Source organism: Wickerhamomyces ciferrii, contig 00028 (assembly GCF_000313485.1).
Source record: "Wickerhamomyces ciferrii WGS project CAIF00000000 data, strain NRRL Y-1031 F-60-10, contig 00028, whole genome shotgun sequence".
Taxonomy (NCBI): Eukaryota; Fungi; Ascomycota; class Saccharomycetes; order Phaffomycetales; family Wickerhamomycetaceae; genus Hansenula; species Hansenula ciferrii.
In genome coordinates, this window is record NW_011887712.1 from 100,973 (window position 1) to 122,270 (window position 21,298).

General features: G+C 30.5%; 9 protein-coding genes across 9 annotated transcripts; 4 read left to right on the forward strand and 5 right to left on the reverse strand.

The window, feature by feature from the left end:
• Positions 1-1,241: 1,241 nt before the first annotated feature.
• On the forward strand, positions 1,242-2,132 carry BN7_1296 (aldo/keto reductase; the record flags this gene model as incomplete). Its single annotated transcript, XM_011278121.1, has 1 exon — positions 1,242-2,132. The coding sequence occupies one exon, from the start codon at positions 1,242-1,244 to the stop codon at positions 2,130-2,132; it is 891 nt and encodes a 296-aa protein (XP_011276423.1).
• A 126-nt stretch (positions 2,133-2,258) lies between these two features.
• Positions 2,259-4,505, reverse strand: BN7_1297 (uncharacterized protein; the record flags this gene model as incomplete). The annotated part of the gene is made up of 2 exons (XM_011278122.1): positions 2,259-3,313; positions 4,133-4,505. The coding sequence occupies 2 exons, from the start codon at positions 4,503-4,505 to the stop codon at positions 2,259-2,261; spliced, it is 1,428 nt and encodes a 475-aa protein (XP_011276424.1).
• Positions 4,506-5,012: 507 nt separating this feature from the next.
• BN7_1298 (Ubiquitin ligase-binding protein) lies at positions 5,013-7,676 on the reverse strand (the record flags this gene model as incomplete). Its single annotated transcript, XM_011278123.1, has 1 exon — positions 5,013-7,676. The coding sequence occupies one exon, from the start codon at positions 7,674-7,676 to the stop codon at positions 5,013-5,015; it is 2,664 nt and encodes an 887-aa protein (XP_011276425.1).
• Positions 7,677-8,303: 627 nt separating this feature from the next.
• Positions 8,304-8,852, forward strand: YPI1 (type 1 protein phosphatase-activating protein YPI1; the record flags this gene model as incomplete). The annotated part of the gene is made up of 2 exons (XM_011278124.1): positions 8,304-8,457; positions 8,548-8,852. The coding sequence occupies 2 exons, from the start codon at positions 8,304-8,306 to the stop codon at positions 8,850-8,852; spliced, it is 459 nt and encodes a 152-aa protein (XP_011276426.1).
• A 116-nt stretch (positions 8,853-8,968) lies between these two features.
• Positions 8,969-11,488, reverse strand: NIC96 (linker nucleoporin NIC96; the record flags this gene model as incomplete). The annotated part of the gene is made up of 1 exon (XM_011278125.1): positions 8,969-11,488. The coding sequence occupies one exon, from the start codon at positions 11,486-11,488 to the stop codon at positions 8,969-8,971; it is 2,520 nt and encodes an 839-aa protein (XP_011276427.1).
• Positions 11,489-11,821: 333 nt separating this feature from the next.
• Positions 11,822-14,266, reverse strand: CHL1 (DNA helicase; the record flags this gene model as incomplete). The annotated part of the gene is made up of 1 exon (XM_011278126.1): positions 11,822-14,266. One exon carries the CDS (start codon positions 14,264-14,266, stop codon positions 11,822-11,824), a length of 2,445 nt encoding a protein of 814 aa, XP_011276428.1.
• A 480-nt stretch (positions 14,267-14,746) lies between these two features.
• BN7_1302 (uncharacterized protein) lies at positions 14,747-15,394 on the forward strand (the record flags this gene model as incomplete). The annotated part of the gene is made up of 1 exon (XM_011278127.1): positions 14,747-15,394. One exon carries the CDS (start codon positions 14,747-14,749, stop codon positions 15,392-15,394), a length of 648 nt encoding a protein of 215 aa, XP_011276429.1.
• Positions 15,395-15,420: 26 nt separating this feature from the next.
• On the reverse strand, positions 15,421-17,175 carry TFC8 (transcription factor TFIIIC subunit TFC8; the record flags this gene model as incomplete). The annotated part of the gene is made up of 1 exon (XM_011278128.1): positions 15,421-17,175. One exon carries the CDS (start codon positions 17,173-17,175, stop codon positions 15,421-15,423), a length of 1,755 nt encoding a protein of 584 aa, XP_011276430.1.
• A 351-nt stretch (positions 17,176-17,526) lies between these two features.
• NCR1 (sphingolipid transporter) lies at positions 17,527-21,168 on the forward strand (the record flags this gene model as incomplete). Its single annotated transcript, XM_011278129.1, has 1 exon — positions 17,527-21,168. One exon carries the CDS (start codon positions 17,527-17,529, stop codon positions 21,166-21,168), a length of 3,642 nt encoding a protein of 1,213 aa, XP_011276431.1.
• Positions 21,169-21,298: the final 130 nt, after the last annotated feature.

The following is a 21,298-nucleotide window of genomic DNA, read 5'->3' on the forward strand; positions in this document are numbered from 1 at the left end:
ATCTACACCACTATTTGGTAATTTGAAATTGGACTCCAGTACATAGTTTTATTTCAACCTCTCAAAAGTCATAGCCATAGTAAAACCTTTTGCTTTAATTGTGGATATAAAGCTTAAACTCAGCTCTTCTTTAACCAATCACCAATACTTGTTTACTTTTCACTTCGGTTATTGCCATGTCAATAATGACGTTTTGTTTACGTTTCAATAGTAAATAAACATATCAACAATTGTAAATCATTATAATTGACATGTCAGTTGGAATTTAGCAAGGCTCAACTGAGGAAATAGTCAAGTGGTATGCAAACTGTGTTAGCTTTTATAAGAAGTACAAATTCCATATCTTGATGGTGAAGAACTTTCCTATAATCAATTGGGTTTAGATAGTACAAGATATCATAGAAGCCACTATAAGCACCAATTAAGCCTCTGCAAGAGCTATACAGATAACACACCCCATAAAAAAGTCACTCATTTCTTCAAACATTCACAAACTAATCAGAATACAATGCAATTATCATCAATCTTAGTCTCATCATTATCAATCATTTCCCTTACACAAACTCAACATATTTCATTCTTATCAACAAAAGCTACAAACCATGCTGGTAAAACTGTTCCTGCTATAATTGGTGCTTCACCTTCCGTTGATGCTCATAATTCAACTCGAACAATTTCAAAAACTTACTTAGCTGAATCACATTCTTATTCAACTAATCATGCTTCTTCAAGTAACTGAGTACAAAATACAATACATCATGAGGTCACAAGAATGAATTCACAGCTTATGATTATGATAAATATATCCAGTCTGATCTACTTTTTCTTTTGTCTATACTCACAGCTGAATACCATAATAATGTTGAATTGAGTCATAGTGTTTCATTCAGATCTTATTCGCTATGGCCTGTGGCTCTTTGAATCAAAATGTAATAGTGAACCGATCCAGAAAACAAAACCAGAATAAACTATATAGTTATATGCTTACATTATGATAATTCATGAACTAAATCAAGTTAATTTCCTTTTCTTTTCCTTTCCAGGCCCTTTAAAGGCCATTTAAGCTTATCAAAATTCATCAATTGTATAACCTTTTCGAGACAATTATTGTGGCTGATTATTTGCGAGTATTATCACGACTTTTGGTGAGTACTGGAGATCGAATACTATAAATAATACAGAATTTTCCTAATCAATTGAAGTCCTGAAATGATGACAGGTATAGAAATATTATCGAAATAATGTCATTGAAACCAGATTCCACTTATACTTTAAACAATGGTCAAACCATTCCAGTTTCTGGATTTGGTGTCTATCAAATCCCACTTGATCAAACACAAAATTTGGTTTATGAAGCTTTGAAAGTTGGTTATAGACATATTGATTCTGCTCAAGGTTATGGGAATGAAGAACAAGCTGCTAAAGGTATTGCTCAATTCCTACAAGAGAATCCTGATGTTAGAAGATCTGATGTTTTCTTTACTACAAAAATCTTACATACAAATCATGGTTATGAAAGATCTAAAGTAGTTATTGATGAATCATTGGCTAAAGTTGTCCCACATATTGAATATATTGATTTGTTCTTATTACATTCACCAAAATCTACAAAGCAATTGAGAATTGAAACTTGGAAACGTTTACAAGAATACGTTGATGCTGGTGTTGTTAAATCATTAGGTGTTTCAAACTTCGGTATCAAACATTTAGAAGAATTTTACGCTTGGGTTGGATTGAAATATAAACCTGTTGTTAATCAATTAGAATTACATCCTTGGCTACCTCGTTTGGATTTGTTAGAACATGGTAAACAAAATGATTATTATTTGGAAGCTTATGGTCCGTTGACACAAAACAAGAAAATTGATGATCCTGAATTAGTTAAAGTTGCTCAAGATAACGGATTAACACCTGCTCAAGTTTTACTTAGATGGTCTTATGATCAAGGCTATATCCCATTAGCCAAGACTGCTAATGTTAAAAGACTTCCTGATAATTTCTCTGTTTTGGAAAAAGTTCCACCAATCAAGGAATTGAAAGGTTCTGAAGTTTTGAATAAACCTGATAGTTATTTAACCCTAGATTGGGATCCTACTGTTTATGATGATTCTGAATACGTTCAAGAAAAATGAATTAATATATATATAATAAATCTTTCTTTTCAAATTAAGTTATGAACTAAAATACAAATATGTAAATCAATAAATGAGAGTCATATGTGACACCAACGAAAACTTTGAATATGAAAGAAGGGTATCTTACATTCTTTGTTTTTGTCTGTTTCTTGCTCTACGTTCTCTTTTTTCTCTTTGTTTCTTTTCCAATTTATCTTGTTCTTCTGGTGATAACTTAGCTAAATTTCTTCTGTTTTCTCTTTCTTCTTCTAATTTTTGTTCTTTTAAATCTTCAGCTTTTTGTTCTTCGATGGCTTTTTTAATCTTATTAACTTCATTAGTTCTAACACCATTGATTTTCTTTAATGAATCATGTTTTAATTGGAATTTGTTGATGGTATCAGTAAGTTTAATCAATTGATCAATTAAGTTTTTAGAGGTTTCTAAAGATTGTTTATCAGTTTTTAAAGATAATTTCAAAATCAAATGTGGAGATGATTTAAATTCATCTTCACTAACTGGTCTAACAGATGGTAAATCAGAAATGGCCAAGTATTTCAAGATTTTACCAGATTTGTTTAAAACTTCTTTTAATTCTTCAGTAAATAATCTTTCATTCAATTCGGTAGATTCACTCATGAAGACAAATTCTTGTGGTAAAGAAGCACTTTCAGTAGTCTTTGTTAAAGATAAATAATAATTGTCATTTCTGGTTGCACCCATATCGTTTTTGTTGACGATACCAAAGATAAAATTGTTGATTTTTTCATTTGGGAATGGTTTAATTTTAACTTCAACAATATCTTCTTGAGGTTTAATACTTTCAAAGAAATTTGATGCAATAGATTCAAAAATATACATAAAGTAATTTTGTCTTGAAACTAAACCGAAATTAATCAATAATCCACTAATATTAACTCTACCTGAGGCATAAGTAGTAAAAGTTTGAGGAGTATCTTTAATCAATAATTGATCTTCTTTAACACCAACTTGATAAAAATTTTCATCTAAGACTGGTCTAACACCTTTGATCCAAGTGTTAACAGTTGATTGATTTTGTTGAGAACCAAAAAGGAATAATAAAACTAAAACACCAATTAATCCTAAACCAATCAATTCCAAATGCCAGTCATAAGCCTTAACACGACCTAAGAAACCTAAAGCCACAAGATCATCATATGGAGTATTGTAATAGTCTGCTTGGCTTCAAATAGTATGTTAGTATTTTTTTTCTTATACTTTCATACTCGAAAATTGATCATTATCAAGTACATTCTATGGGGCAAATTGATAACAAATGTTCAAACAACCCTCCTATAATGGATATTAAATACTCACAGTTTATTGATATAATCAATGACTTGTGCACCGATTCCACTCATGCTGCAAAATATTTATCAATGGAAAACTAAAAGCTTGACGAATAAAGATATGCGATAACAACAATGAATTGTCAATTCAACTTTTTTTCAACGTCGATGATGAGATCCTCCCTCGAACGCTGCTTCATCCACAATTTTTATCACCACCTTTTTTCTTGGGCTCCTAAATAGGTAAATTCCGAGGAATAAATATCATCACGTGATAACTCTACTATTTCCGGTGAAATGAAATAAATTACTTTAAATTTAAATGAACTTTACTTGAATATTAATCAAAGTTTTCAAGAGGTATATACTGTATTTACCATTCAGAAACTACATTAAAGATTTATATATAAATCAAAACATAAAATTATCAAAATTATATATGAAACGAAGACAAACTGGATGCAAAAAACTTGATGTATGATGGACATGTTCGAAATCAAACAACCAACATATTTCATTAAAACTCTTTAAACGAGATGCAAACATTCAAAGCAATTGAAATCAAAAGCTTTTATAGAATAAATATGGAAACCCTGATATATACTAATCAGAAAGCAAACAAGAAAACCTAGAGAATAAAATCATTCAAGAAACATCAAGCTTCTTAAATGAAAAGTACCATAATCATGGAGATTAAGTTGGCTTTACCTTCATAGGCTGAGACAGTAGCTGGGGATGATGAAGCTGCACCACTTTGAGTGACAGCTGATTGGGTATTAGCAGCACCGTTATTAGTACCTGATGGGGAACCACTAGTGACACCTGCAACAGCAGTAGTAGCACCATTACCTGAAACTGGAACAGCTGAAGCATTTGGTGAACCTGGAGCAGTAGTTGGAGCAGTATTTAATCCATCTGAGCCAGCAGTTGAGTAGAAGTGAACAACAACGGTGGAGGTTGAGCCATCTTCACCAACAACAGCAGTACTTTGTTGTGCTGGAATATTTGATCCTTCAACAACTGGAATGCCTTGTTCATTAGTGGTTTCATAAACACCAGCAATGCGCATAGAATAAACCATCTACTGCATGAATATGTTTTCATATGCACTAAGAAGTTTCTATATGTAGCTTATTGAAGCGTGCTGGTCGGTGGTTTCAACTTTCTGATTACCAACTTATAACGAATCTACGATGGGAATAGATGGAAGTTTGACTTTGGACTCTTGGAGCCCAAATGCTAACATTCAAAGGACGGTAGTATATTAATTGTGATTCTCTGCTGCTCAAATTGAAGACCTTTTTACAAGCTCTTCTTGACGTTCGAACATATACGTAGTACTACAAACTTGGAAGTTGGAACTTGATATTTAAACTTAGAAGTTACACTCTTGAAGCATCTTATACTACGTAAGTTATAAGCTATAAGTGTGTAGCATATTATGATATACGAACAGTGTACTACCATGATTTGGTAAATATATTACAGTATATATATGTTTATAGTAAGCTATCTTATAGAAAAAAAAGTTTCTAGTCGATCAAAATGAATCATGAGCAGCCCTGATATATGGTTAGTTTGAAAAAATTCAATTGAGATCATTAAAACAACGTAGACGAATTGGAACAACTAATTCACAACTTTGATTATTTTCAAATTTAAAATCAACTTTGATACAATAAACTCTTGTTAATAAACAAGTTTGAAAATTTGGAACCAATGTTTCAGCAATATCATTTTTCAATTCTAAATTCAATTCAACTTGTTTTATCCATTCATTAGTGGTTTGTGATGAAGTTTTTTTCCAATTAGATTGTGATTTAATTGAATAATTAAATGCTTCCACTAGGGAATTTTCCACTTGAAGATCTTTCATTGCAATCATATCAAGGTATAATGATCGATCAATATAACGATCAATATCCAAGTTTAATTTTTTAAAATCTTTTGATAATCCATTATAATTTTCAAAAAATTTATTAAATTTATTCTTTATATTTTTGGAACCATTTTGTGTAAAGAAATCAGGTGATAATTTCAACGGTATTGATGAAGTTGATGAAATATTTGAACTTAATAAAGATGCTTTAATATTTTTCAAACTTGGTAAATCAATTGAATTTGAACTGAAATCTGATGGAATAAATGATAAATTTAATTCCAAAGATGTCAATTTCTTCTTTTCATTTGCAGATAAAGAGAAAAACAAATTATCATAATTCTTAATACTCATTTCATTCAAGTTGGAAACTTCATTTGCCTTCCTCAACATACTTGGTGAGATATATGGTAAACCATCTTTTGGAATTCTTGTTGAAATATTAATCAATCCATCTTGTTTCCCAGTTAATTCATTAGTTTTTTTAGAACTTCCTAATTTCAAACTTTTCAAGAAACTTGATCTGCTGTTTGTTGAATCAGAATTCAAATATTGTAAATGAGTTTCAATTTTCGAGAAATCAGCATTGCCAAAAATTTTATTTCTCAATGGGAAATTCACTCCATTTCCAATTGATGAACCACTAGTACTAATACTTGAGCTTGAATTTGAACGAACAGTTGATAATTGTCTATTTTTCAAGATTCTAATAAATTCTTCTTCATATTCTAAAGTAGCATCTGAATTTTCCTTATTCATTTTCAAAACATGATTAGCAATTTCAAAACCATGTTCAATTTGTGAAACTAAACTATTTAATGCAGATTTTGATGAAAACAATGGTACAACAAACCCAAAAGGAATGAAACGTAAATTATATTCAAAATCTTTCAAGACACATAATTTTTTAGGTTTTTTAGGGTGTGTTGCAATAAGTTTAGCATTAATACTATAAGAAATTGAATTATTTGAACCTGAAAGATCACGAGTCAAGACTGGTGAACCTCTTGTACCTAAATGACCATAATTTAAATTTGAATCAATCTTAATTTCAGCATATTTGCCCCCTTTCTTAACTCTATCAACACCAAAACTTGGTGGAAGTAATGTATGAATTTCTTGTTCATGACGACAAGTATTATCCAATACCTTGTAAGGGATCTTGAAAGCGAAAAATTTCTTATATTTGGATTTTGGTGCTAAAATTCTATCATTTCTTAAACCAATGATATAACCTTCTTCATCTTTTGTAAAAGATTCATATTGTAAATTGGCTGCTGGTGAAACATTTCCATAAGACCAAGAAGCACTCATATCAACCATTGTTAATAATCGTTTAATACTTTGTATTTTATTTATTGGATCAATAATGGATACATAACCATCCAATGTGACATAAAACATTTGGAAATGAACAGGTTTATTTGAGACATTTTGAATTGTAACATAACCATGAACAACATCACCTGAAGTATATTCTTTCAACATTGACTCTAATTCATTTTTTTGGTGTGTATTTGGGACATCTTTGGTAACATGAACACCAACTTTAACATCAAAAGAATTGTAACTTGGTAATGAATGAGATTTATCAATCAAATTTCTTTCAAAATATTCATTGGTTAAAGGATTATTAGAATCATTAGGTGTAGACATTGAACCGGAACGACTATCACTTGTACTTAATGTTGAAGAACCTGAGTCATCAGCAATAGAACTGAAATAATTATCAGATGAAGCGACAGATGCAGCAGATGATGAAGAAGAATTTTGTAAAGAGCCACCAGTATTGCTATTTAAACTTAAATTCCTAGCATGATGATTATGATGGAAATAATTTGGAGGAAAATCATGATTATCTGGATTTTCAAATGAAGATCTAGGACCAACATTTTGCATAGAATGTAACATTTCAAAAGAAGGTAAAGTATCAAAGACAAATTGTTTTTTAGCAAAATTATTCATAGTTTCATCATCAGAACTCCATTTAAAAAAACCATTTTGAATTTTATCAAAATCAGTTTTATTACCTTTCAATTTTGATAAAATTTCTTGTGAATTTTTGTTTTCTTTCAAGTAAGCATTTGTATAATCAATTTTTCCATTGTTGTGATATAATTTATCATATTCATCATCAGGGGAAAAGCCATTAGTTTGCAAATCAGTTTTAGCTTCTTCACATTTTACTTTTCTCATAGAATAGTCTTCAGATTGTAATGAATCATCATTCTCTAGCGGATGTTGATACTGTTGACCATGTTGTTGTGGATGTGGACTTGATTGGCCATTATTGATACTAGGAGCAGAAGTTTCAGGGCGGTTGAGAGTAATGGTACCCTTTGAACTAATTTCTGTGTTTTGATTATTTGACATATAAATGTATTCTTTTAGAATGTGATCACTTTGTTCTTTGTATTGAAGGTTAGCCTTTTGAATGACTGTTATATCAATTAGCTGAACTGTACAATTGAGGATTCCATACTCTTTATATATCCATTATAATTAACATATCACCTTACAACAGCTCGTTTAATTATGAAAATAATTATGTGCTTTAAAATTCTAATTAAATTTTGATCATATAATTTAGCTTATACACGAAATTAATCCGAAATTGTACGAATTAGGAAGTTGGAACCTTTGTGCCTACAAACAACTAATTAATGGAAGGAAAATATTTTCACTTGGAAAGATCTAGAATCCATATAACGCACAGAAGATTATCGTTAACTTGAACCTTTATGACTCACAAATATTATAATGTCACAAATTATCATCAAACTATGAAATAATAGACGTTTAATATTAATATTTCATGGAGAATTTAATTACTTCACCTATAATAAAATTTATATAGTGGCAATTCGCGAAGCTATGATTATGTAATGCTGTCTAAATTTTTGTTCTTTTATTAGAGTGGAACAATAAGAACTTTAAGGTAACGAAGATAAGTAATCAAGAGGTAACCACTCAAAGGTATCATAAAACATCCAGTTCAAAATGTCTAGACAGAACGGTCAAACTACTGTGACTGAAGAAGAGACAAGGGAAGAAAATGCACATCTTCATCTAAGGGCCAGACAATCAAGACCAAGAGTAAGGTGGGAAGAAGGTACTGTTGATAATGAATTCATGGATAAGAAGAAATCAAAAAGTAAGTATAAAACAATCTATTTTTGAATAAAAGAAATCTAAGGATACTAACAAATGTTTATAGTATGTTGTATATTCCATCCACAAAAAGAATTTGGTGAATCTGATGAAGAATGTGAATGTTCCTCTTCATCTTCATCATCATCCTCTTCATCATCATCAGAAAGTGAATCAGATTCAAAATCAAATGATGGAGAAAATGGCAAGAAAAAGAAGAAATTGTTGGAAAAAAAGAAGACACAGAAGTTACCAAGTCCCAACTCGTATGAAGTTCAACCAGATTATACCAAGAAAAAATCACATAATCATGATGATCACAAACATAATCATAACCATAACCATAACCACGATAGCAATGAAAATGACGGTAATGATCAGCATAAAGAATCTTTTTAATCACATAATTACCAAAAAAAACATACCTACTTATTTACGAATCATATGATCATATAATTTATTTACAAAAAAACAAAATAATTAACGACTTTTTTATATTAAAATCTATATGTATTTCATAATAATGCTTCTAATCCAATCAATAAGCTGAATGTTTCTCTAGGCATCTTATATTGAACCATACCTGCAAAGATAACACAATTCTTAGCAACCAATCTTAATTCTTTTAATTTATCATCTTTAATACCACCATTAAATGGACCTGAATTAATTTGTTCATTCTTTTGAGCAACACATGTCATTGTTATAATTAATAAATTTGGAACATTTTTCAATACGTTTTCATTTAAAAATGTTAATTCTTCAGCTTTTAATCTTGTAGTACCTAAATCTGAATTTGGATTAATTGGTAAGATTTCTAATTCTTCAATTTTTTTCAATGTTGTATCCCAATCTTTTTCAAGATAATATTGTCTAATTTCTGCAATTTTTAATAAACTTTTACAAATTTCTTTATTTTTAACTGAAATATCTTGATATAAACTTAAGAAATTTTCTGCAATTAAAATTGGATTTGTTTCACTATTACCATCAACTAATGATTGTTCTAATTCTGTATTACTTAAAAATTCACCTAATAATCTATTAACAATGGAAATAACAATTTCATATTCTTCTGATAATTGATATAATAATAATCCATCATAAATTCTACCTTCTTTATCAGCAGTAATAGCAGCTTGTTCAGTGATTTTGTTTAAGAAATCATTTTCAAGATTTATCAATGATTTTCTTTGTTCAATCTTACCAGGGACTCTAACACCTGCTGCATTAATCTTACCGAGTAAGATAGCAAATTCTCTAGTTTCTAACACTAATTCTCTTAATGCTTCATGACATGTTTCAATTTGATCTGGGAATAAACAAATTAAAATCAAATATTCAACTGCAATTCTTGGATCTGAAAATTTGAAACTTTCAACATATGATCCTAATAATTTACTGAAACGTGCACCTTTAGTCTTATTAACAGTTTCTTGTGTAGATTTTTGAAGTAATCCATAAGCTGCTAATCCAATATTCAAATGAACACCATCCATTTCATCAGTTTCTAAAGCATATTTACCAGCTTCATCATATAATCCACTAAGTAATAAAACTTGTAAATAATTTGAGCTAAATTTATTATTTCCATATGATAATATAATTTCTTGGAAATCTGATAATGTATATTTTTCATGAATTGGATCATAATCAACTTGTGAATCTTCTCTTATTAACATTAAATGCATCCATAACCAATCTTCAATGGTTAAAGCAATATTTGATATGTTTCTTCTACTTAATTGACATCTACCTAAAATCTTATAGACGGCATATCTATATGGATCTCCATCAATAGAATTTTTAATATGATGATTGAATTCATTTTGTATTTTGGTAACTAAAGGTTGTGGTAATCTTTTATCTTGAGAGCTAACATAAGCTTTGAAATATGGAACAAATGATTGTTCAACTTTTTTAAATACTGATTGATGTTCTAAAACTAAATTTAATGCTTCTTCTTGACAACCAGCACGTAATAAATAGAAAATTAATGCCCAAATTGGCGTACCATTAACCACTAATAAGTTACCATTAGCGTTTAATTTTTGTGAATCTATGAATGATTTAATTTTGTTAATAATTGTAGGAAGACCCTTTTCAGTGACTTTTTTTTTGTAAATAGCATCAGCATATTCAAAGAACTGTAGTTCCAAGAATGTTCTTGATCTAGCAACAACTTGATTCTTGAAACTTTTTTCATTTGTACTTTTGAAATTACCTTTATTTACATTAGCAATAATTTGCCAGCTTTCATATAATTGTCTTGATTTAGAATCTGAACCATTTTGATATATTTGAATAAATTCATTTGCTAAATCAAATTCTGAATCGGCATTTTCTAAAGTTTTGGTAAATTGTCTTGAATTATTTAATTCATTTACGACTTTAGCATAACGTTCAAATTTGCGACGAGTTGAATAATTGGCATTGACATTTAATTTTGATGTGTTATCTTCTGATAATTTGAAGGATTTACCCCAGCTAATACTCTTATTGCCATTACCATTTTGTGATTTGGAATCAGTATGTGAAGCTTGCTTATTCAAGACAATTCCGAATGATTCTCTAATTTCATCCCTTCTTTGTTTCCAATCTAATGAGATGTTTTGGTTAACGAAGTTATCAAAATCTCTTGCAGTTGCACTCAATGATTGTTCAATTGCGGATAGGATATTTTCATCCTTTTTGGTTCTTAAATAACTATCAAGATCAGCTTGTTGAGTATTGATCTTAGATCTTGGTTCGAGAACGTTGTTATTTTCTAATGATTTAATGTTTGAAGCAACTTCATCAATGGAAACTTTACCAGCCAATAAGTAATGAGCTTTGGTATAGTTCTCTTCTGATTTGATTTCAATGGTGTTTTTACGCAATTCATGAGCTCTTTTTCTTAATTCATTAATACCTAATTGAATTGATCCCAAATCAGAATCTCTATATGGAAGACTGCGACTGGATTCAAGCAATTCATTCAACAATCTCTTTCCGTTTGAGACAGGAACCACTGCAGTTTCAGCGTTTTGTGTCATTGTTACTCAATCTAATTAAGCACAATACTGTTTGTTTTGGCTCTCTTGAATCGTACTTCATTTCAATAAAGTAAACAAATATTTTTTTGATTCACCAGAAATCTGCAAATTCCGGTTTCAATGAAGTCGGAATTTATACATAATTCGCCGCGAAAAGTACAAAATTTACCCGGTGTTGATGAAATACATTTAAATTAAAACAAATAGTTAAATATTAGCATTAATCCATTATCCTATAAATAATTCTATATTTTATATTCCGCATAGTATAATAAAGCAAAAAAAAACATTAAATAAATATTTCTTAATAAATAAATTGATGGGAACAAGTTCTTATTTCCTCTTTTTCTCTCTGAAAAACGAATTTGTTTCTTTTAATATTGAATCAAACGACGATGTTTCACTAACTCTTTCTTTAATCCAGTTTGATAATTTGGATCTAATTCTTGGAGTATGATATCTCTTATCAAAAAAATATATAGTAGAATAATCACCTCTATGTCTTATAGATCTACCAACACTTTGATTCACTGCTCTCATACAAATATTTTCATAGAATGATTTTGTAGCTTCTATTGCCTGTCTTTTATCACCAGTCTTCTCCAAAACTTGACTCTCAATATACCTTTTTCTTGAAACAAGTTCATCTGAAAATACATTTGGGAAAGGTAGTCCGACCATAACAACAGCTCTAGCTAAATCATCTGAAAAATTGATACCCTCTGATAAGCGACCACCAACAACTGATAATAGAAGTGATCCTTTTCCTTCTGCAACATTAAGGCTATAGTCTTCCAATACATCAGTCGTTGCAGATTCCATGAAAACCTTTTTTATAAAATTTATTTCATTCCAGATATTAGACTTTTTCCAGACAGAAACAATATCAGCTAAAAATTTATAACTAGGTAAAAACACAACCATACCAGCTGGAACGTTTTTCATCAATGAGCATAATGATCTTCCAAAATCTTCTTTCATTAAATTATCTTGTCTTTTACCAAACGAGAATTCAAATTCTGACTTATTCTTATCAATGATGAAAACGTTTAGATTCTCTTTAGGTATAATATGACCACAACTAAACTTATTAACTTTTGAAGGTTCCAAATATGGGAATAAATAATTTGTATAATCTTCAACTGGTTCCATCGTACCACCCGCAAGAATCACACATTTAACTTCTTCAACAATCTCTTTAAATATTTGAGATGGATCAAGTAACATATAATTCAAAGATACAACATCATTTTTAACATCAAAGAAGAATTTACCTTCTTTAGAAGGATAAGAGACGGCTTTCAAAAATTCAATAACTTTGAAAAGTGTTGGTGTTGAGGATTGATCTTGTTTCTCCATATACGATTCAATTTTGAATGCAATCTTGGAAACTGTAAGATATTTCTCTAGTTTTCTAATGTTTAGCATATCACCTGTAGTTCCTTTGAAAACATCTAAAAGATCAATTTCTTTACCTGGTACTTTCTTATCACAAGAATCAACATATTTCAAGAATAAATCAATGAATTTTGTAATTTTAATAATATTAACTCTATTCCCACCATTAAGTCTTCTTGAAAATTTACCCAGATATCTTTTCAGTGCCTTTTTGCAAGCTGAAAATTCATCTATTGTAACAGCGACTGAATGAAGAGATATAATTGTATCTAACAAGTTATGGGCTTCATCAATGACAACAACACAATCTTTAATGGAGATGTTTAGTGCATCTCTAGATGATTTCTGTAGAAGCAATTGGTAAGGTAAAGTTATAACTTCAGATCCTGGTATAGCTTTTCTAGTTGAGTAATATGGACAAACACCTAAATTTTTACCAACAGAATTCAGATCTTCTATATCCTGAACTTTTGAAAATATGTGATCTCTAAATTCTATAATTCTATTTTGCATATCATGATCTTTTTGAGATGAGAAAAATTCACATTTATGTTTAGACTCTTGTTTTTGTAAATCAAGACAAGCTTCATTCATCAAGGAGACATCGCTCATTTTGGACACTTTTTCATGAATGCACAACTGTTTTCTTGAACCTAATGATAAATATTTTAGATGTTCTTCAATACCAACAATAGAAGATGGAAAATGAGGTAGTGTTAATTGTGATGAAAATTGACTTAATTGAGAATGAGTACGAGATGCAAATAAAACCTTGACATCTTTTTCAGAATTTGAACCATCATCTCTATCTTGTTTATTGATGTTCTTTAACATCATTTGAATTTCTGAACTAATTGCATCATTTTTCTCTTTTAAAGTTTGACTTTTTTCAATAGCAGATTCGTCGTCTGAATGATAGTCATTAGGAAGGAAATTTTCATCTTCTGTAGCATCTATTTCCACTCTTTTGAATCTTTTATGTCTTTTGGTAGTATTGTCTTCTGTTTTGATTGTTTTCAAATTTGGATTAGCAGCAATCTTTGATAAATTCTCTTCATATGCCTTTGCAGCATCCAATTTTTGCTTGTTAACCATGTTATTATATGATTCTTTAACCCAAGCCGGTTCATCGTCGTCTTCTTCTTCTTTATCACCATTTCCGTTTGATCCTGATTCAGCTGAATAATGAGACCTCAGCCATGTGACCGTGGAGCATATGAGGGAAAGGGTTTTACCAGTACCAGTTGGACTTTCAAATATACCAATTTTGTAGCCACCATTCAAAGTCTCATTGACCGCGTTCATGAAATCTATTTGAATATCATAGGGTTGATAAGGGTGGTTATAGTCGTTCTTTTTGGTTTGAATGTCATTTTGCATCTTTCATGTTATGCTGGAATGGAAAGTGACCACTATCAAGTGATATGGGATCTTGATATTCAGAGATATAAATCTAACGGTTATACGCTTTTTCACGATACGATTACTGGATTAGGCTTAATTGGTTTCGCGTACTGTTTTTTTTTAGTATCAAATTTTTGTCACCAAACTAGGGCAAAGAGACAAGATAACACAGGCTACAGCTGCTGCTTAAAGTAAGGGCTAGTTTTTGAGTCATCGGCTGCTATTATTAGCGTTATAAGATAATGTTCTGGTTTATTTTACCTCTGAACTCATTATGAGGGATATCGGTGTGCCTTTTTTCATCTTTTAATGTTAAATGCTGGATGTCGTTTTTGTGTCATCAATATAACTTCAATATAAAACTATTGGATATCGCCCGATGAGTCTCTACTACAATGGATCGCAATAGCTACCTAAATTAGATTGGTATTATAAACTTATCCGAAGGTCTTTGAAATGGCTGCTTTTGTCTTAGTTGGTGCTTTCTTCCTTGGGTCCTCTGCAGCCTCCCTCTTCTTCCGTTCCAGAAGGATTTATCTGAATAGAACTGCAACTGTTAATCAAATAATTCCATTGAGTTCACATTTGAACAAAATCACAGTTATTAAGCATGATAATAATTGCTGGCTTATTAAAAATCCCCAAGGTGTGAAGATTTATGAAATTAGGAGGGTTTTTGATAGGATTAAAATGATGTCCAAGTTTCAATTGCAACTGATGAATAAAAAAGCTTTATCTACAATCAATAGTGGACTTTTTGATGGTTATATTTACCTCCATAATGTTGAAACAGAACCTTTATCACCTATGAGAACAACACCTTCTGTATTAAAGATGACATCAAAATTTTGGAGTTTTACAACTGAGTTTAAATATGGAACAAATCTGATTTTAAGATGGAGCGGATTAACTCATTTTGAGATTATAACCAAGAATAAAAATGGTTCTCGTGATCATGGTATTGATATACATGAAAGAGCTGCCACTGTTCGTGAAAATAATGATGGTTGTGGTTATACAATTTATTTCACTTTTGAAAAAATCAATTTAGAAATTTTATTATCTACATTTATTGTCGCACTGACAGCATATGGAAATCGTTAATCTTTCATTTTTGAATTAAATTATATTTATTCATATCTGCATCCACTATATATACTTATTTCATTCAAAGTTTCCAATATGGTTCTTGTGAGAAATCCATAATCATTTAATTTATCATTTTCAATATCAATGATTCTTTTCTGTGTTACTGGATCAATTTTAACATCTGTTGATAAAATAGGTATAAAAGTTAAAGCACATCTATTCCATTCATGACCAGTTTCAGATTTTGCAGGTTCCAAATCATTAATTTCATCAAAATTAAAAGTTTCTTCAAATACATCAGTTTTAATTTCAATTTTACCGATAGTTGCACCATTGTATCCTCCTGTAGATAATAACAATAACGATTTATAAGTAATCTTGTCCAAAACATTATCAAACTCTAATCCAGAATGATTGATATATCTAACCAACAAATCAGCGTATCTTTTTGCGATATCCAAATCTTGATCTCTTGAAACAATATTTCTCGATATTAATCCAGATATTAAACGATCATTCAAGATATTAGTTTTCAAATATTCAGCTAATGAAACGTCCAAGTTAGTTTCAGTAACACCACTATCAATTTCAGAATCTGGTAAAACCCCAGATATTATAAATTGTTGATAGGTAGCTAAAGGGGATGCTTGAATTTTGAAGTCATTATCCAAAGTAATGAAAGCAATTTTGAAATAAGTTTGTGATGTGATTTTATATCTAAATCCAAGATCTGCTTCAATAGAATATAAAATTGCCAAAACTTTCCCACTATGATTATAATCAATTCCCAATATTTTGAAGTCATCATCTTTTAAATTTATACTATCAAGTTTTGAATTATATCTATTGACACGTCTTTTTCTTAATGATTGAACTTTGTTATCTTGTATTAATTTTAGATCTTTATCTAATTGAATTGACTTTGTATGAGATACTATTAAATAATTTGATCCGTTTGGTATTATGTTTGAAAAATCTAGGATATTGGTTGTTGTTGTTGATTTCGTACCTGATTCAATATCAATGATGTTAAATTGTGATGGAGAAGTATATAAAATCTTTTTAGTTTGTAATAAAATATCATAGATTTTAAAACGATCTGCTTCTTTAATAATTTGTGCAGGTGTTGAGTTTTCTTGTAATGGATTTGAGATTTTATAAATTTCATTAGTTGATGTAACAGCTATTAAATTATTCTGATCAGCTTTTATTTGAACTATTGGAACACCTTCATTAATAGTTATTGATTCTACTTCTTTGTAACTTTGATCATCCACGTAATATGCTTTGATTGTACCATTTGCTTGACCTGTTAATAAAACTAATACATTACCGAGTATTAACCATTCTATACTATGTGTGATATAATCATCTAATTCCTTTTGAGTGCTTACTCTCTGTGTTAATGATCTATCGATTGAATGTTTAGCTTCACCATTAGCTAAGATGTGAATACTTTTTGTATTTGTCAATAATGCAAGATATGTCACTTTTGAAGAAGTTAATGGGGACCAAGTAAATTTAACAATTGCCTCTTCAGCTGCTGAGTAATTAGTACTTCCAACTTCATCGTCAATTTCATTTTGAAAAATTTGGTTTCTTGGAAGACTTGCAAGTTCAAATCTTTGTATTTCAAATAAGCTATTTGCGTTCTTCACTTCATCTTTTTCATATTTTGGTTTATATAAACTCAATTGACCAGCAGTATTCACAGCTAAACTACCATCATCAGACCAGGCAAGATTCTCAAGCTGTGGAAGTAAGTCTACTCTCTGTAAAAGCAAATCAGCAACCATTTTATCGATAATTACCTGTTTAAAAACGCGTAAATACACTATATATCCACCCACTTAACCACGCTATTCAACCTTTAATTCCTCGTAAAAGTGTAAACAAATCCAAAACTCAGGAAATAAAACGCGTTCGCGGATATCCCACTTTTCGCGAATTAGATAAGAGTCTGCGCTAACCGAAATTGATAGCTACGTTTGAAAACTGGGATTTTTGAGAGACACCTTTTCGAATATTAGAACAATAAGACAAAGCAATTAGCCGCCATTAGGAAGAACAGGCCTGTTTTAGGAGCTAAAATATAGTGTTTGATTACTTTTGGTTTTGCTAAACTATTCTAATTGAAAGCTTACCAAATGTTGCTACAGAGATTGCTTCCATTGCTGCTGTTTTGGGTTTGTGCGTTGGCTGCCACTAAAGAGAAAGGATATTGCTCCATATATGACAGTTGTGGGAAGAAATCGCTTTTTGGGTCAGAATTACCATGTCCATACAATGATAAGGCATTTGATGCCGAAGAAGACCAGATAAATGAGCTTGTGGGGCTTTGTGGTGAGGAATGGAAACAAGAAACAAAACTGTGCTGTACCAGTGGCCAAATATCCGAATTGAAAGAGAAATTAAAGAAGGCAGATTCCCTAATATCTTCATGTCCTGCTTGTCAAAAAAACTTTAGAAATTTGTTTTGCCAATTTACATGCTCTCCGGATCAATCATTGTTTGTTGATATAACTAAAACTGGAACTTCGACGGATAGAAGAGAAATTGTTACGGAATTGAATTTCAATATTAATGATGAAATGGCCTCAGGATTATATGATTCATGTAAAAATGTGAAGTTCTCAGCAACAAATGGATATGCTATGGATTTAATAGGGGGTGGTGCTAAAAACTACAAAGAATTTTTGAAATTTTTAGGTGATGAAAAACCTTTATTAGGTGGTTCTCCATTCCAAATGAATTTCCAATATTCAAATGATTCATCCAACCAAGAATATTTAAATGATCAAGTCTATGATTGTAATGATGAAACATACAAGTGCTCATGCTCTGATTGTCCTGATATCTGTCCTGAATTGGAGAAATTAAGTCATTCAACTTGTAAAGTTGGTATTTTACCTTGTTTTTCATTTTCAGTTATCATTATTTATGCTGTGTTTTTGGGAATTTATATTGCAATTCATACATACAAGGTCAGAGGAAAAAGAATTCAATTATTGCAAGAATCTCCATATTTAAGGTCAACCACTACAGACTTACCAGAAATTAACACAAAAAACGAAGTTTATTCTTTGAACACATTTTTTGAAACTTGGTTCAGTAAATTAGCTTATTATTGCTCAAAATATCCAGCTACTGTTTTGATTTTGACATTGCTAGTTACTGTTCCATTGTCACTTTGTGTTTATTTCTTTGGTGATCTAGAACAAAATCCAGTTAATTTATGGGTCAGTAGTGGAGCTGAAGCATTCAAACAAAAGGAATATTTCGATCAAAATTTTGGTCCATTTTATCGTACTGAACAAATTTATATCGTTAATGAAGACGAAGGTGTCTTGGATGATAAAACAGTCAAGTGGTGGGCCAAAACAGAATTGGAAATTAGAAGTATAATAGTTGATGATATTATGTTTGAAGATTTATGTTTCAAGCCAACAGAAGATTCAACATGTGTTGTGGAATCATTCACACAGTATTTTGATGATCAAATCCCAAGAGATTGGAAAAAGAAATTACAAGATTGTACAACATCTCCGGTAAATTGTTTGCCTACATTCCAGCAACCATTGAAGAAAGAACTATTATTTGGTGGCTATGAAAATGATGATATTTTGACTTCAAAAGCTATTGTTGTTACTTTATTATTGAACAATATTGATGAAATTCAAGAAAATGCAACAAAATGGGAAAATTCATTAGAAAATTACTTGTCTAAACTTCAACCACCAAAAGGTGTTAGAATAAGTTATAATACTGAACCATCATTAGAAACTGAATTAAACAAGTCAACTAATACTGATATCAAAATTGTGGTAATTTCATATCTTGTTATGTTTTTCTATGCTTCATTATCTTTGGGTGGTACTTTTAATTTATTCAAAACAAGATTCTCATTAGGTCTTTCAGGTATCATCATTGTTTTACTATCAGTCAGTTCATCAGCTGGGTTTTTCAGCTTGATTGGTGTAAAGTCCACTCTTATCATCGCCGAAGTTATCCCATTTTTAATTCTTGCCCTTGGTGTTGATAATATATTTTTAATCACTCATGAACTAAAAAGTATAAATTATGATTATCCTAATGAAGATATCCCATTCAGAATTTCTAAAGCTGTTGGAAGAATGGGTCCTTCGATTTTCTTATCATCCACAAGTCAACTTCTAACGTTTTCATTATCGTCTGCTGTTTCCATGCCTGCTGTTAGAAATTTTGCATTATATTCTGCAGGTGCTGTTTTATTCAACACAGTTCTTCAATTAACTGCTTTTATTTCCCTATTAAGTTTAGATCAATGGAGGATTGATGATAATAGACTTGACATTTTCCCATTCATTAAATTTCAAAGATCAGTTCGTTTGGATGAAGTTACAGAACTGTTTGAAAATGAGAATGAACAAAATATTTTTGATAAAATTTTAAATTCATATGCACCTTTCATTTTGAACTCCAAAAAAGTTATTGTTTTCATATTTGTCTTATGGACAAGTATCTCATTAGCATTATTACCAAATATCAAATTAGGCCTTGATCAAAGAATTGCAATTCCTTCTGATTCATATTTGATTGATTATTTCAATGACGTTTACCAGTATCTTAATGTTGGACCACCAATTTATTTTGTTGTCGATGATTTAGATGTCACCATAAGGGAAAATCAACAAAAATTATGTGGTAAATTTACCAGCTGTGAGAGATATTCACTTTCTAATGTTTTAGAACAAGAAAAAACAAGATCAAACTTATCAACGATTGCCGAACCAGTTGCTAGTTGGATTGATGATTACTTAACATTTTTAAATCCTGAATTAGATCAATGTTGTCGTCTCAAGAAGGATTCAGATGAAGTTTGTTCACCTTATGCTCCTTCAAGACAATGCAGAACCTGTTTCCAAGATAGGGAATGGAAATACACTATGGATGGATTCCCAGAAGGTGAAGATTTCAAGCACTATTTCGACATTTGGATCAATTCACCAAGTGACCCATGTCCGTTGGGTGGTAAAGCTCCATATTCATCATCTATTTCATATGATAATGAGACAATTTTATCATCGGTTTTCAGAACAAGTCATACACCATTGAGATCTCAAGATGATTTCATTACTGCTTATGAAGAGTCATTAAGAATTACAGAAGATTTGAAAAAATATTTGGACCATGATAAAATTTTTGCTTATTCACCATTTTATATTTTCTTTGTTCAATATTCATCAATCATAAAATTAACATTTACATTAATTTCGATTGCTCTGGCAATAATATTTGTCAACTCATCTATTTTATTAGGTTCAATTAGATCATCATTAGCATTACTTCTAACTGTTTCAATGATTTTAATCAATATTGGTGGTGTAATGTCATTGTGGGGTATTTCATTAAATGCGGTAAGTTTGGTGAACTTAGTTATTTGTATTGGATTAGGTGTTGAATTCTGTGTCCATATAACTAGGGCATTCATTATCTCTGATAGAGATTCAAGATCTTCCAATGTTAATTTTAGAGCTTTTAATGCCATTACAGGTGTTGGTGGTGCAGTTTTCGGTGGTATTGCAACTACAAAATTGATTGGTGTCTTCGTTTTAGCATTCACCCAATCTAAGATATTTGAAGTCTTCTATTTCAGAATGTGGTTGGCACTTGTCATTGTTGCTTCATTACATAGTCTTGTTTTCTTACCCATAATATTATCCATTTTTGGTGGTAAAAGATATATTTACTCAGAGCATAGCTCAGGTATTGCAGATGATCTTACAAGCAGATTAGGAGACTTTAGATGAAGGATTATATAGTCCTTTATAGTACATTGATATGATTTATGAACTCTTTGGTAACTGTTTATCCCTTTTGTAAAATATCTTTCAACAGTCTTCTTAAAATCTTTGTAGTGGTGATTTTTTCGCGGTTGAA